Source organism: Peromyscus maniculatus, chromosome 17, assembly GCF_049852395.1.
Source record: "Peromyscus maniculatus bairdii isolate BWxNUB_F1_BW_parent chromosome 17, HU_Pman_BW_mat_3.1, whole genome shotgun sequence".
NCBI lineage: Eukaryota > Metazoa > Chordata > Mammalia > Rodentia > Cricetidae > Peromyscus > Peromyscus maniculatus.
In genome coordinates, this window is record NC_134868.1 from 28,226,116 (window position 1) to 28,242,652 (window position 16,537).

The 16,537-nt window shown below is 44.3% G+C and overlaps 1 protein-coding gene across 3 annotated transcripts in view; it reads left to right on the forward strand.

Moving 5' to 3' along the window:
• The window catches only part of Fam149a (family with sequence similarity 149 member A), a 49,293-nt gene that overhangs the window by 19,647 nt on the left and 13,109 nt on the right, over positions 1 to 16,537 (forward strand). Inside the window, exons 1-8 of one of the 3 annotated variants that reach the window (XM_015997913.3) lie at positions 5,464 to 5,871; positions 8,485 to 8,592; positions 8,839 to 8,977; positions 10,246 to 10,388; positions 12,158 to 12,283; positions 13,608 to 13,781; positions 14,529 to 14,719; positions 15,082 to 15,236. In XM_015997913.3, coding sequence (XP_015853399.1) covers positions 10,303 to 10,388; positions 12,158 to 12,283; positions 13,608 to 13,781; positions 14,529 to 14,719; positions 15,082 to 15,236 — 732 coding nt within the window. In that variant the 5' untranslated portion in view covers positions 5,464 to 5,871; positions 8,485 to 8,592; positions 8,839 to 8,977; positions 10,246 to 10,302. Of the gene's footprint in view, positions 1 to 5,463; positions 5,872 to 8,011; positions 8,031 to 8,484; positions 8,593 to 8,838; positions 8,978 to 10,245; positions 10,389 to 12,157; positions 12,284 to 13,607; positions 13,782 to 14,528; positions 14,720 to 15,081; positions 15,237 to 16,537 lie in introns of those variants that run through there. The other 2 variants (XM_076553439.1, XM_042262517.2) reach the window with 2 other exon arrangements.

Genomic DNA, 16,537 nt, shown 5'->3' on the forward strand with positions numbered 1-16,537 from the left:
TCTGTGCATGGTGGAGGAAGCGCAGAGTCTCACTTCTCATGAGGCAGGAAGCAAATATCGAGCGCACAGTCAGCCCTAGAGTCTTGTAAACTCAAGTTCTCCTTTCAGCTTTGGTCAGCGAAGGACCCCTGGGCAAGAAGAGGAACTTCTGTGTTCTCTCAAGTGTACTGTTCCTGAGCCCTAAGTATCCCCCAGTTATCCTGGCCTGATGCAGAATCCATGGTTCTCTTCTATGGCTGGAAAGAGCCTTCTTCTGCTCATGTTCCCACCCAAAGACAGAGTGGGTATTACTTAGGGCGAGAGTAGCAAATTATGTGAGGAAGCCTGGCTGGCCACTTCATGTGCTAGAGCTGGGGTTTGTTTGTGTTCTTGGTTTGGATGACTGGTGATGGGCCTTATTTTCTTCTATAATAGGAAAGCTTCAGTCTGGTCCTCTTTATCTTCCGTAATCAGAAGGCTAGGGCTGGCAAGATGGCTCAATAGGTAAGGCTTCCTGTCGTCACTCCTGAAAACCTGAGGTAGATCCCTGGACTCACACAGTGGAAGAAGAGAACCGGCTCGTGCAAGGTGTCCTCTGACCTCATGTGTGCCCTGGAGTGCTTGCACACACACACACACACACACACACACACACACACACACACACACACACACAGGTATGCATGCACGCACGCACACACGCATGAGTCCAAACCCAACAATGACATGGTTTCTGGGCTCAAGTCCTTCGAGGGGTAGGGTGTGGTTGTGAATGGGACAGAAGGATAGAATCATCAAGCAGATGAATAGGAGTCATGGTTCTCACGGTCTCAGCTTGGGCCCACAGAGAGCAGAACCCCTGAGATTTTGTGAGAAACCCAAATTCTCACCCCATAACTGCTGAAATGGAAAGAGTAAGGCAAGGTCTGGTGACTCCTTTTTCTGACAGATACTCAGGGGATACAGGTGCAGGTTAGAAAAGGAGACCTGCAGAACTCAGTTGTGATCTGTGGGAACAAAAGTCAGTGGGCACATCACATTCTGTACGTAGAGTCTCTAGATTCGGAACTAACTGTAATACTTACGTTATCTCCATTTGTAGGTTTTAGAAAGCATTTTTGTGCTTGTCATATTTTAACAGGGCTTTGAAGCTGAACAATAGATTTTGAAGAGATTATATGGTAATGGCTATAAGTATGATTAAAACTACAGAGTGAGTCTCCTTATGCCCTACAGAAATGTATTCAGGCTAGGCAAGGTAAACCAGTATGAGGAATAGGTTCCCAAGAGCCACCCCAAGTGTTAGGAACAGCCCCTGCTCCTATTGTTAGGAGTCCCACAAATAGACCAAGCTACATAACTGTCACATGTGTGTAGAGGACCTAGGTAAGTCCCATGAAGGCTCCCTGGTTGTTGGTTTAGACTTTGTGCATTCCTATCAGCCAGGTTAGTTGTTTCTGTGAGATTTCTTATGATGTCCTTGACCTCTCTCTGGTTCCTATAATCTTTCATCCCTCTTTTCAGCAGGATGAGCTTGGCCTAATGTTTGGCTGTGGGTCTCTGCATTTGTTTCCATCAGTTACTGGATGAAGGCTCTCTGATGACCATTGGGGTAGTCACCAATCTGATCACAGGAGATGGCCAGTCCAGGCTATGCATCTACTATTGCTAGGAGTCTTAGCTAGGGTTGTCCTTGTAGATTCATGGGAGTTTCCCTTGCATTAAGTTTCCACCTGACTCCGAAATGCCTCCCTTGCCACTCATTTCTTTCACTACTCTCTCCCTCCAACCACACCCAACAGGATTCCTCAAGTTCCCATCCCCACCTGCCCCCAGTCTACCCAGGATATCTCTTCTATTTCCTCTTCCCAGGGAAATGCATTTTTGTTACCCAGCATCTCTGTGTCTGTTGTTGTAGCCTGGTTATCCTTTACTTTATAGCTAATATCCACTTATGAGTGAGTACATACCACATTTGTCTTCTGGGTTTGGGTTACCTCCCTCAGGATAATTTTTTTCTAGTACCATCCATTTGCCTGCGATTTTCCTGATGCCATTGTTTTTAACAGCTGAGTAACACTCCATTGTGTAAATGTACCACATTCTCTCAACTCTGAGATTCTTATACCCGTCAGAATGGCTAAGATCAGAAATACAAATGACAGCTTAGGCTGGAGAGGATGTGGAACAAGGGGAACACTCTTGCATTGCTGGTGGGAGTGCAAATTTGTACAGACACTTGGAAAATCAATATGACATTTCCTCATAAAATCGGGATCAATCTACCTCAAGACCCAGCTATACCACTCTGGGGCATATACCCAAAGGATAGTCAATCATCCCACAAGGACACTTGCTCAACTTTGTTCATAGCAGCTTTATTCATAATAGCCAGAACCTGTAAATGACCTAGATGTCCCTCAAGCAAAGAACAGATAGAGACAAATCTTAATAAAGTAAATAAATTAGGTCAGAATGGGCCAATTTGGATAAACTACTTGCCCTTGGCAATTTGCAAAATGTTGTTGACCTTGTTTTTCTCTTCTTTATAAGAGAGAAGAATCACTGAGGATAGTTTTGAAGCTTAGAAGTAGGATACTTACTGAATCTACCCATGGCAGATTCTAATACCATGACACATCCTGTGTGTTGTGTTGGCCAGATAATTGCCACAGAAAGGGTGGTTTCTGATCTACACAGGATTCTGAAGCTATTCTGGAATGAAAATTTAGTAAATCTTAAGTCTTGGAGAAACAAAATAGCAAAAACTCAAAAGACAAAACAATAACAAAAACTTGTAGTGTTATGCTCAGTGCAAGGATTATAACGACAAAAAAGGGTTATGGCGCCATCTATTGGCTCCCCTCCAGTGTTCCATGACAATAATTTCATGCCAGAGTCTTGGATAACCAGCAATAGGAGGAAAAGAATAAGGAAGGTTAATGTAAGTATTTTTAAAGTACATTTTTTTCAAATTTTACAATAGTTTCATATTTAAGAAGTCTCTATTTTTAACATCCATTACTATGGTACATTTGCCACAAAGAGCCAATCACCATTGATGTTACTATTAACCAAACTCATTTTTTTTCTGATTTCACTAGATTATTAGGTATTAGTCAATGTTCTCCAGAAAAATAGAACAAATTGGAAGTGTGTGTGTGTGTGTGTGTGTGTGTGTACAGCTGTGCATATAAATGAGTATTAATTTATAAATGTGTATTCACTTGTTCTCTTCTGAGCAGTGGTGGACAGTGTAGAATATGGATTCTAGATTTTTTAGATCCATCGAATGAAAAGATTTTTTCACTTTACTACTTAAGCAAGCAGTATTGTTCTAGATGATGAAATTGGAGCAAGATAGATGTGAATTAAATGTCATAGAAATAAATTAAAATGGAACTATTTGGGTGTTGAAGAGAATCCACAGGAAATAAGAGTCAGGGCAAGAGATATGAATAATTAAGCAGTCCTGGTCCAGGCACGAACTAGATGATCATTGTCTCAGCTCAGATCCTGCACCTTGGTCATCTAAGTGCCTGAAGGTAAGACTGTTTCTCTAGGTAATACTAGGAAGTGGGTTCTGTGCAAGGATCAGATCCTAGACAGCGATGAAGCTAAAGTCAAGGAATTGGCTTAGAAGACCTCAGAAATAACTGAAGCATTTTCTTATATCACATGGCGTTCAAAACTCAAAAAAGCCTATCAGAAGCCTTAAGATAAACCCAAGGGCCGGGTAGCAAATAAGGATGTGGATTATAATTAACTCGGTGAAATCTGATGACATTGAAGTCAACAGCAATGTGTAACAGGAGAGTTGTGTTGGTGGCGTAGTAGAAGACCCCACCATCATGGACTAAAAGGAAGCAGGCTTTTGGACCCCTTACCCAAACTTCTGGGAGGAAGCAGGCTGTGAGGCTACTCAATAGGTCGCAACGGCACAAGTGTTTTCTCCCTGATGATGAGAGCAGAGGGTGGAAACAGCAGAATAAGGGCCGGGGAGAGGACAGATTGCAGAAGGGAATATTCACCGGGGAGCTGTCAGCCTATGCCTGCCGGTGCCTCCCACTGCTGCGTTTGTGGCAAAGAGGGTCAACATAGTTCTTCCATCCCCACCCTGGTGTTCAATCTCTGGGTAGATGGTGGATTGCTCCTCTTGTAACTGGAGCTTTCAGGGCCAAAATCTGAGTGAGCTCGCATGGAGCAGGAAACAATCTTGACAGCATGTCTGAATCCTGTCGACTGTGAACATGGGGAAATGAGTTTTTATATTTTTTAAAATTAAAATACGATTACATTGTTTACCCCCATCCACTTCCTTCGCCAAGCTTTCCTATGCACCTCGCCCTCACTCACTCTCAAATCCATGGCCTCTATTTTTTTTAACTGTAGTTGTATATACATACTTATGTAGGAATAAATAATCCTAATTATATAAGTAAAACCTGTTCAGTCCATATAATGTTACTCATATGTATGTGATTTCCCGGCTGACCATTTGGTATTGGATAGCCAATTTTGCGCTCTTCCCTGGAGAAGACTCTTTCTCCCACGTTCAGCATTTTTTTAGTTGCCTGTTTCTTTGAGGATGATGGTAATGGACTTGCTAACAGGACAGGGCAGATTTTTTGCAGCTGGAGATTGCGCTCAGGGTCTTATACATGCCAGATCAGCAGTTTACCTCTGAGTTGCACATCTAGAACCATCGTTTCATTCCAGTAAGTTTGTTGTGTGTTGGTATTCAAAATTAGATATCCGGGTCTCACACACACACACACACACACACACACACACACACACACACACACACACACACACACACGCACGCACACACCACACAAATGAACGTGAGTGCTCACATTGGTAATCTCAGTGATCACTCAGGACTGCTACAGTTGGAGGCTAGCTTGGGCTACATAGTGAGTTCCCGGCTAACTCGGGCTACAAAGAGTGAGACCTCATCTCAAAACATGCAAGAGAGCAAACCGTGCATTAAAAATCCAATGAGTCAAACAGCAATGATGCTCTCTGGTTTACAGTAAAATGACTGTTTCGCATGGTTCGCATGACTTGAAGCATCTGTTTGCAGAAAGAGGCGGCACAGGAAAAGATGCTAATCTTGTGTGTCATGGGACCTAAAGCTCCAATTAATTGAATAATTGATCTTCCATTTGCTAGATCTGGGACTTGGTTATTTTAAACCTCTCTTGCCTTCTCACTTGAAACCTTGCATCTCATTGGAAAATCTCCTAGGGTTCTTTGCCTTTCTCTCAGGAATCGACATGCTATTTCGGAGAAGCTAGGTTGGAAGCATCAGGGCTTGGGAAATCCAGATTTTAAAGAGGACTATGGGGTTGGCTCGGGGAGGCCATCAAAACTCTCCTTCCTGTATAAAGAAGTCTGTGGTCTGCCAGAGCAGGGACCAGCTTTTCCAGCGGTCCTGGCCGGAGAGGGCGGGAAGGGGCGGGGAGTGCCGGCCACGATTCTGCCCACTCCAGTCCGGGCCGAGGCGGGAGGCAGGAGAGATCCGAGGGTCGGGAGACCACGCTGCGGCATCCAGCCTCCGCCGGACCTGAGGGTCCCCAGCGAGAAGCCGTGCCCGGAGCCCCGCGCCCCGCCGCGCCCATGGGCCCCGCTGGTCCCGCTGGCTGCGTCTCTGCGAGCTCGCGGGTCCCGGGCGCCCCGCGGCGGCAGCAGGAGCTGCGCTAGCTGGACTCGGGGCGCAGGGCTGGGCGGGCGCGGAGCTGAGGCCCGGGGGACGCGGGGACATGCTGCAGCCCTCGCCCCGCGTGGGGCTGGCGCGGGGAGCCACCGCACCGGGGTGCCCAGGCCTCGAGGCTCCGGGCCTGGCCTGTGGGATCCCGGCCAGAGTCTGGGGCTGATTGTGATTGGGTAAGTTCACCGGGACCGGGTGTAATGAGTTCTAGATCATGGCTTGTTTTTCTTTTTCTCTTGTGAGAAGTGCGTGTTTATTTCCCCCGGCCTACAAAGGCGAGGTCTGTGCGTTCCTTCCTGCATTCATTCATGAAATTGTGGCGTGCTGACATCAGCAGGCCTTCCCAAATGACGTTACTTCATGGCTTCTCAAAGAGGCAATTATGGTTGCTTCTGGGGCTTCGGAAGACCACCCGTGGGTGTGTTTATTACAGAGTCTAAAATCAGATCCTTGCTGGCTTCAGTTCGGGGGTAGAGGGCTTGCTTAGCTTGCACGAGGCCCTGTGTTCAGCACCCAGCCCGCCCGGGGGGGGGGGGGGGACAAAAACAAAAAAAGGAAACTCCAGTGCTCTGCATTTTAATCTAGAGACTGTATCCATTGTATCCATTTCAAATACTCCTTTCGAACAGAGAACGGCGTTTTGAAGGCTGTGCGGATCTGAACTTCCACAGGGCAGTTGACACAAGTTTTGCAGGTCATCAAAAACCCACCTTAAAAAATAAAAGTGAAAACAGAGTAAGTCAAGTGTCTGGAGGAACTACTGGAGATGACTATGCAGCCCTAACTTTGATGAGTCAGCAAGTTAGTGTGCATTGTGGTTCCATTCAGTCCACCCACCTCTTGGTTTCAATTGTTCACAGAACAAAACTGTTACTATCTCTAAAATTTAAGCGTCAGGAAAGAACTAACATAAAATTATCAAGTGTCTGTATGTTAGATTTCATAACTTTAACAGACATTGCACCGGATGTACGTTTTAAAATACTTAAGCGTTGGATATGTCCTGTAATTTGCATTTTTTTTTTCAGGCTGAGTAGATTATGTAGGAGTTGATAGCTCACGGGGGAGTAAGATGTTCAAAGCTACGCATGGATTGACAGATCAGTGATTGGCTAGAGAACAGAGGAACCTAAGGGCTAAAACATAATATAAGAAACAAAGACCCTTTAGGCTGTGCTTTGAATTCACCATGTTAGTACCTTCTGCTTCCTGTAAAGTGCTTGTGTTAGCCATCCTGCTGTGAGGTCACGCCTATCTTCTCCATGACCTTGGAGTCAGTGATTCTAGGATACGAGGAGGATGACTGCTGTATTGTCTACAGTTTACGGAAGTGGGTGTTGACCTTAAGATTCCATGGCAGGTCTATGACACCAAAGTTTTAATGTTTCTGAATGGCATGTTAGCTCACCTCTAAATCATACTCCTTAATGTTCAAAATATATCTACTTGATGTAATGTTGGTTGATCATGGAAAAGCTGGTCTGTAGGAATTTCTATGACCACCTAAAAGTTGATTCATGATGTGGGTGGTTTCAAAGACGGTTTAGAAACAACTGAACCGTGCCAACAGAAAGTGGCTTATTAGCATAAGAGTTGCACGGAGGGTGTGGCTCAGTGGCAGAGCATCTGCCTCATGTAGAGAGTCTCTGGGTTCAAGCCCAACTACCTCAGAATAAAGAAAAGTGTAAAGCCTTATACTAGGCTTTGTCCTTTCCTTTGCTCCTCTTTAACATCTTTGCCTCAGAATTATTTAACTGTACCTAAGAGATATAAGTAGTAGGAACGGAAAACAACACAATTCTGTTCATCATTGTTGTACAGACAACATCAGTGGAAGGCAGAGATGTTCTTGGCTAACCTCTGCAGATGGCGTTAATTTTTAAAAGAACTCCCTTTGTTGTAGAGGACTCTAAGGGTGTAGGGAAAGGCAGGGCATGTTCCATTTATATTAAAAATACAAATGTTAAAAGTTAGGTACCACTTTAATCAAAAGCAATGCCAGCCTTTATTTTCAAAGCACACTGAGTGGTGTCTTCATCTCCAGTACTGAAAGTTGGAGTCTTCTTCCCCCATCTTAAGTTGTTTTATTTGTATGGACCTTTATGATTCCTGTTAACAAACAGAAGTGGTTTGCTGCTGCTCCACATGCAGAAGATATTTAGATGAGGGGGAAGTAAATGTTTTAGAAGGTTCATTGAAAAGGCATGTTAATGATTAACATGAACTGTACCACGTTGGTTTAATAGTTTACTTAGGTTTTAGATACTCTAATTTCCCATTCCATTTTAATATGTCAGAGTCCTTTAAAACTCCGAATGTGCACCAGACAACAGCAGTAAGATGAGATGTTTGAATGCCTTCTGAGTGATTCAAAATAGTTTGATGTCTTTCAGAACTGATCTGGGATTAATGATCGCTGGCTGTCTTCGTGCTCTCTGGGTTTTATAAGTACAAAGAGGCCTGGTTAAGAGACAACATGGACCCGGCTCATGCTCCACTTGCGAAGCCCTAGGCCTTGGAAAAGCACTATGTCAGAAGTACTGCCAAGTAGCAGGCCACTTTGGATTTTCTGACTTTGTCACAAATAGCTGTTAATTATGTTTTCATTATGTAAATATTCATGTAGGTTATTGGCAACCTTGATTCTAAGAAACATTAAAATAAGGGGTTCCTGGGCCTCAGTGGCAAGGGAAGAGGAGTGGCCCTGGACAGCAGGGGATTATGAGTCAATGAAGGACATGTGATCACGTTAGCGCCTTGTCCCACTTCCTGGTTTCCTTTCTTTTCAGAAGAGGGCTTTCAGAAGGACTCAGGAGACACAGCTCTGTGAAGGGCAAAGATCCTCTACCTACAAATTTTACCCGAAACGTGCAGAAAGCCATTGACAAATATGCCAGGTAAGAAGTAATCGTCTTCGATGCTGCTGGTGGCCCAAGCAAAACACGTGCATAATAAATGTGGGGGAGGGAGGGTCAGCCGTAGGGATCCCTTACCAAGTGACTCTGAAGCCAGTTTGCCGCGAACTTGGCAAACACATTTAAGGGAATGGGGGAGAAGAAGTGAGCCTAGAGAAGTCAAGTCCGTGCAGGACGTCCACTCCTCCCAGCTCACGGGCTGCCTGTCACGTGTGTTCCTTCCCGCAGTGAGTCCGCCTCATCCTTTTCATCCAGTGGGAGCCGCACGCCCACGGAGGCCCACAACTCATGGCCTGGCTCTTCCACTCAGAGTTCCACCACCGAACTGTCGACAGAGAGGAGCTCAGTTTCTTCTTGGAGAGATGACGTATGTCTTTTTATAATTTCAATAGCACGCAGCTGTGGTTTATGGGGAAGTACCTTCTTGTAATTTACTGTTTTGTGTATGTGTGGGTGGCTGGAGGATGTACATTCAACTGTGATGCTCATTCAGAGGTCAACTTTGAATATCTTCCTCTATCACGCTCCACTTTTTTTTTTTTTGACAGGGTCAAAAACCTGGAGCTAACCCAGGGATCAGCCTGTCTCTACCCCCCCCCCTCCCCGCAGGACTGAAATTAGAGGTGCATGCTCCCACACCTAGCTTTCACTTGGGTGCTCAGGATCCAAACCAGGCCCTCACTTGACACAATGACCTACCTCCCCAGCCCTAAGAATTGCTTTCTTATGTTCAGAACAAATCTGTCTACATTTATCTAAGCATTATTAAGGATATCATACATGATTATATATACATATATACATACATATATGCATTTATACTATTACATGTGAAAAGTATCAAAGTGTCAAAATACAGAGAAAAATAAATTGTCTGATTAACTCCTAGCCCAGTGTCTTAGCTGTTGTCTATTTTGTTTTTCCCACAACTCTATGTCTACCATTGTACTTCACTTTAAATAATTTCCTATGGCTAGAAACTTAAGACAACACCTTGACAGTTAACGCAAGAAAGAGAACATTTGGGGAAAGCAAAAAGTGTGAACCATCTTCATGATTAGAGGACCCTAGAACGCCCACATGTGCCGTCCCCCAAGCCAGACATTTCACTTTTGCCTTCTAACCTGAGACAAGCCATCAACTTGAACCCAATGCTGGGTATCTTTATGACTGTGGGATTCTCAGATGAGTGAGTTATTTAGCTATGGTTCTGGGTTTGCTAAGATGTGCAGAATCCTAAGTCTCCTTCATTCTTCCCACCACCTCATCCCCCGGGATGATGGCTATGTACAGATGTGCACCTGTATCTATGAGGGACCTTAGATGAGCCAAAACTGATGTTGTAAACCTTATCTTTATTTAACAGTTGATGAACGAGAGGCTTAATATCATTGCCATCAATCAGCTGTCATCGATCAGAAAAGTAAACATTGGTACACTGGTCTATCTGGCTATAGAGCCCACACTTTTACCTTGTTTTACTCCTTCTTACTTAGTGGTCTTCAGTTTATAAGTATTGATTATGAAGACCATGTTCTATAACTTTTAGTGTGGTATCTATGTGATGAGATCAGGCATTTCAGGGCACTGTGGCCATAAACTAACAGGGTATTTGAATATGTACTTCTGTTTTAGGAATTTGACAAAGTCAATGCTCAGAAAGTCCAGCAGCTGTTTTGGGAGGTTGAGGAAATGCTATTCGAAGGGAAAGTGAGTCCCCAGACCCAGAACCTCCTGGCTGAATGCAGTGAGTGGGCAAGAAGATCCCTCCATCTCAGGTACAGAAATGGCCATAAACGTCTTCCGGGATGGCGTTCTGATCTACACACAATTGATTTCCGCTTATTCAGCCATTGTGACTGAGAGCATTTACCCAGTTGGAGTATTTATCCAGAACTCAGTCCTTTCTTGACAAGTCACACCTTTTATAATAGGTCCCAAGGAAACCTTGATGCATGGTGGTATCACATGCCTTGATTTGTCAGAAGCAAATCCAGGTCATTCTCAGAAAGATGTCATATACATGGCAGATGCAAGGCTCTGAGGAGTGACCCTTCATCTCCACATTCACTCTGTGTGAGTGACAAGTGTCTGTCATCACTGAGGGCACAAGTCTGTGGGGGTGGGGGATGGTAACGGTGGTACTCCAGAGACTGAGTGGTCGTTTGCTGAAAAACTGGCTAGATGATCCTATTCTCTCTCTACTTTTCTCCACATCAGAGGAGACATTTATGGGCGAAATTATTAAGGGAATTCCATGTAGTAAAAAGGGAGGTTTATTTTGTGGGGTAACTCACAAATGAAGGGATAGGTAACAAGGTCTGGGAAAGGTGTAGCACAGTCCGGCGGTGTTCTCTGGAGAACTCTGTTCCGTCTACCTCCAGTGTCCAGGATCCAGGGACCAAGAAAGCCGGCCCATCCGGATCTTGGGTCTTCAGGGTCCTCTCTCAGCCCCGCCTTGTAGGCGTGACAGTTACCAAAGCCTCAGTGGGGGTTGGAACTTCCAGATCAAAACTGGAATGGCTACCCACTACGGTACATTTATTATTATTTTTTATATTAAAGGTGGAAAAATGTAGATTTGGTAGAAAGGAAATAATGCTTTCTTCACCCAGTCTTGCTTTGATCTTAGGGGGAAATCCATTTTAGTGTTTTCGAGTTCTGAGCTGAGGAGAATGAATTAGAGTACTAGCACAAATATACATGACTTTTCTGATTAGCTTCTCCAGGGAACTTAAAAAAAAAAAAAAAGATGTCTTCGCTAGCTGTGGTGATGTGTGCCTGTAATCCTGGTGTTTAGAAGGCTGACAGGGGGTTATGAGTTGAAAGCCAGCCTGGGATACACAGTGAGGCCATGTTTCAAAAACAAACAACAACAGAAACCAACAACCAAACAGCCAACAGCAAAGAAGTCTTGCCTAAGCTGTTTTAAGCAATTCTTCATGAGACCTCGTCTTAAAGAATATGCCATGTGCAGAGGATAAGTGGTTGTGAGTGTGTACTTTTCTGGGCATGGTGCACTTCCCAAAATGTCCGGCCACCCGGCTTCTATCTCTCACCATCACCTTACATCTTACTACGGAAACCCAGAAGGGACGATAGAAAGGAGCCTAAGCCAAGTGTATGTTTATGCATTTTATTCACTGGGCCTATGCAGCTGTTGCCTGTTTCTCTGCGCGCTTCTTTGCCCTAGATGCTCAGGTCGGACATACATTCTCTCTAGACCATCGCCATTCCTGCAAGGTGACTAGGATTCTGATTCCCACCTGACCAACCCCTAAACGAGATAAGTGGCGAAGGCGCTAGACACCTCCGCTCACACCCTCGGTCCAGACTCTGAACAGAACCCTTCTGCTTTCTTCAAGCCTGAGCTTTTTCTCCGCCACCATGGCGGTTCTCTTGACCCGGTGCACGCTACACCACATCCTGTGTGTGTCCTTCAGAGTCAGCATTGCATCCTGTTTAAAATCATGAAACATTTTTCCCTTGTCTGATTAAAATAATAATAATAATAATTCTCAGCTTCTTAGCTTTTCTTCCCCTGCAGGCTGTTAGGGAGGCAGCTCGTCCCGCCAAGTGATGAAGGTTTCCGACATTTCCAGGGGACGCTCCCTAGTTCTGCTACCCACAAACCCTTGCCTCCTGCTCCTGACCACATCAGCAGCATCAGAGAGTAAGTTTATGTATGTAGCATGCACAAAAAATAAAAATAAATAAATAAATAAATATTTTTAGGCGGCATGGTAGTGCACACACACGTAATCTGAGCAGAAGGATCGGGGAATATTTAGCTACTTTGCAAACTTGAGGTAAACCCGGGCTACGTGACACTCTCTCTGTCTCAAAAAACTTAACCCAAAAATATTTGTTAACATTATTGTAACTGTCCCTGTTTAACTCGTCCATGAGCCTTGGCTCCCACTAATTTGCATAGAGATCCAGATTTTAGTGAGGGACACTGTTTTTCACGCAATGCTTCTGATCCTAGATTGATGCTTCGCCTTTAGCCATGTTTGTGGGTGCGTACATGCAAAACACACATGGAATAAACACATAAGCACGGGGGGGGGGGGGGCGCGGGGTCAATGTCCATCTATGTTTCAAAGATCCTGAAAAGTTACCTCACGCAGAATCAAACACCTCCCTGTGATGGGTTCCGAGCCTCCAGGTGTACATGGAGGAAATGAAACTCCATCCTGTTGTCTTTCGGTCACTAATGTATTCTGATGACCCCTTTGATGCCATTTATGCGTATGGGAGGTGGTGCTGTCACATCCCCCTTATAACTGCAAAGAGGGTGTGCTTACATATTCTGGTTTGTGGTTTTTAAGAAGCCTTTAAAATTTTGTATGCTCTGGGGTTAAACATTCTAGAAGGAAGCTGGGAGTGGTGGAAGGTACCTGTAATTTCGGTGCTGGGAGGTGGAGGCAGGCAAGTTCCTGGAACTCACTGGCCAGGCAGCCTATCCTTCTAGGCAAGCTCCAGGCTAACACATCTCAGAATATAAGGTGGGTATCTCTTGATCCAAGACCCTCAGTTGTCCTCTGGCTTCCACATTTAAACACACACACACACACACACACACACACACACACACACACCCCTGTTTGCATAGACATGGAAACACAGATAGATACACACACACACACACACATACACACACACACCTGTTTGCATAGACATGGATACACAGATGCACACACACACACACACACACACACACACACACCTGTTTGCATAGACATGGAAACACAGATGAACACACACACACACACACACACACACACCTGTTTGCATAGACATGGAAACACAGATGCACACACACACACACACACACACACAGACACGTTCAGAACATAGGCATTTTGTCGAATGTAATATCTGGTGATATTTCAGAGATTGTGTACCTTGTAGATAACTTACAAGCCTATCACCGCCATGTAAGCATCACATCCTTTTGTTCTGCAGACTCCCATGTAGGCTGTTTTTGCTCCTAGGTTGTGTATCTCTGGCTCTCAGATAGTCCCTGAGGCACCCTCGGCCTCTACCCTGACAGACTCTGATGATGGCACGGAGGTGAACGACCCCACATCATGCTCATCCCTGAAAGAAGAGGTGTACCACGTGGATGGAAACATTGAAGAATATTTTGCTTTTGATGGAAAACAGGAGTAAGTTGAATTTTATTTGGCATGCTTCATAGTATAATACCAGTTCACCATATGCTTGTAATGCTTTGTGTCTTTGTTACTTACGGAAGATTCCTGTCCTTTTGAGAGAAAGATACCCCAAAAATTTTAGGTCCTGGCAGGATGTGGAAATGCTAGAGCAGGGCATTTCTTTCTTCTCAACAATGTGGAGTTTTGTTTGCCGTGCTAGTGACAGTGGACAAGGACATGGGAGCCTCGTGCCCTGCAGCTCCAGGTTCCTTACACTTCGCTTCCTGGGCGATAGAGAGGAAGTTCCAATATTGGTGCTAAATGCATATTTTCTATCAGACAACAGTGATATATCATAAAAAATTTCCTCATGATTCAAAAGCAATGCATTCAAAAGTCACTGGGTCCTGAGCAAGTCCTAGCAAACGCATGAAGTCACATGGAGCATCATTTCTGAGCACCATGGCTTTCAAATAGAGATCTATAGGAAAGCCACAAAATTCATCGAAAGAGAAATTATATACTTTTGAATTGTCAGTCCATAGATAGATAGATAGAGACAGACAGACAGACAGGCAGATAGATAGTTAAAGATGATGGATGGATGGATAGATAGATAGAGATAGATAGATAGATAGATAGATAGATAGATAGATAGATAGATAGATAAATAGACAGATGATAGATTAAAAACACATAGGTAATTATTTCGACCTTAACCCTGGCTATTTTAGTAATTAGAGTTGATTTCATCCTTAGTGGAGATGAGCATCTGGAACAAAACTCAACACTCCGCTGCAGGAAGTGGCGTCGACGTGGGCTTCCTCCCATTTCCCCTCATGACTGTATCAGAGATGCTGTGGCAGCAGAAGTATTTGATCATGTTTGGACCAATGTGATAGAACTATTGGAAGATCTCATTAGAAAAACCTGGGAATCTGCACTCACAGGTACCGATATATATATACAGAGTCTGGCTTCCGGGGAAGAATAGAAAAGACCACACCATCACAGCCCTCTCTCTCCACCTTATGTTAGGGCTGGACCCAAAACATGACTGCAATAAGAAGTAACCATTCTGCCTTATACACAGGCAATCTTTGATCACCTAAAAGGGACATCCTTGTCCTGGAGAATCCTCTTTGTCCCTCTGTATAATATGTTCTCCTACCCCTGATAACATCATTTCAGTAACCAGTTGTCCCCTGGAGTCCCTGTCCTCTGCTGCAGGGTTGTTTGATCAATGTCTGTAGCATAAACTCCTGGTAACTCAGGACATACATTTCCTGTTGATTTTTTTCTGTTGACACAGATGAAAAAAAACATAAAGGAAATTCGAAAGTAGCTGAAAATAGGTCTTCACATGTGCTCGTGTCTCGTCTCAGCACTGATGTTTCCAGTGTCCCCCCATCCCGAAGCTCTGAAACTCTGCACACATCCTTGACGCCCCACTTTAATCCACCCCAGGTAGGTGCACTGATACTCGGTCTCTCTGTCCCTTTGTTTTTATGCCTTTTGCATCTGCTTGTGAAGAAGAGCATTATTTTATTCACTTCTCTCCCTCACACCCTCCTGTGCTTGAGGACACTGGATAGCTCTTATCACTATGCTTGAAGGTGGCTTAAACAGAAAAACAAAAAAAAAAACAAAAAACCTAAGACAGCAATGTTTGCCCCATAAGGATAGTAAATAGCTTACAAAAAAAGTACATGATTGTCTGTCAATAAGATTAAAAGTAATGTGGTTGTTTCTTGGTGCCTAAGAGAATCACAGCTTTCTTTAGTGAATTGGCATCGATTTGAGATACAGAACTAGTTTCTACATTTTAGGAAAGCAAAACACCATTTTTTTTTCCTAAATATTTAGCCATCATAAACCATCTCCACCCCTTACACTGAAGTGGAAAACATATTAATGAGTACTCACAGAGTTCATGGAGCACTTATTATTTATATTATATGTACACCGTTAGATGTTTTGAGGAAGATACATGGTTGAATGAAACCAGTCACTAACCTAGTGAAACAAAACTGTGGCACAGGATCAGTTAGCATACACTCTTCGAGGGATGGGGAAGGAAAGAAGAGAAGGAGGGGAGGAAAGAAGCGGGAGGAGAAGAAAGAAAGGGAAAAGGAAGGAGGGAGGGAGGGAGGGGGAAGGGAGGGAGAAAGGAAAGGAGGAAACTGAAGAACTGAGGAGAGAATTGTGTGTCTTGGTTAAAGATGCAGGGTTGACCTTTGTAGAGGTGACACCTGGGCAGGAACATGAAGAGATGAACAGCATGGGTGGGGTTTTGGGTTAGGCTATTTCAGCCCCGCCATGGTTGTGTGTCAGTGAAAACAGATGTGTCTGAGACCAGCGTTTGGACTGAGAGCTTAAATGACAGAACACTGGAAGCCACAGGGTGCTGGAGCAAAATCAGGGGAGTTAAGAGACAATGTGTGTCCTCGAGGCATTGTTTCGTGTGTTAGCTCTTCCACACATTAGTCTCTATATGTGCTGAGGGCAAGCATATATGGCCTAAGGATTGTTCTCGGGCTCCTATTCTAGAAGTACAGGAGAGATCACAGCACAGAATCTACGTAAGCCCTCAACCCAGTCTTTCATAATTTCGTCTTTATTTAAAGATGGAGTAGCAGATGAGGCTAGAGAAGGTTGGCTTGTTCGTGGGAATCTTCGGGGTAGCTGGGAGTCTGAACATGATGCCTAACTCTGCCCATCTTGTGTTGGGGAGCAGAGTAAAAAGGCCATTCGCAAGTTTTGCTCTA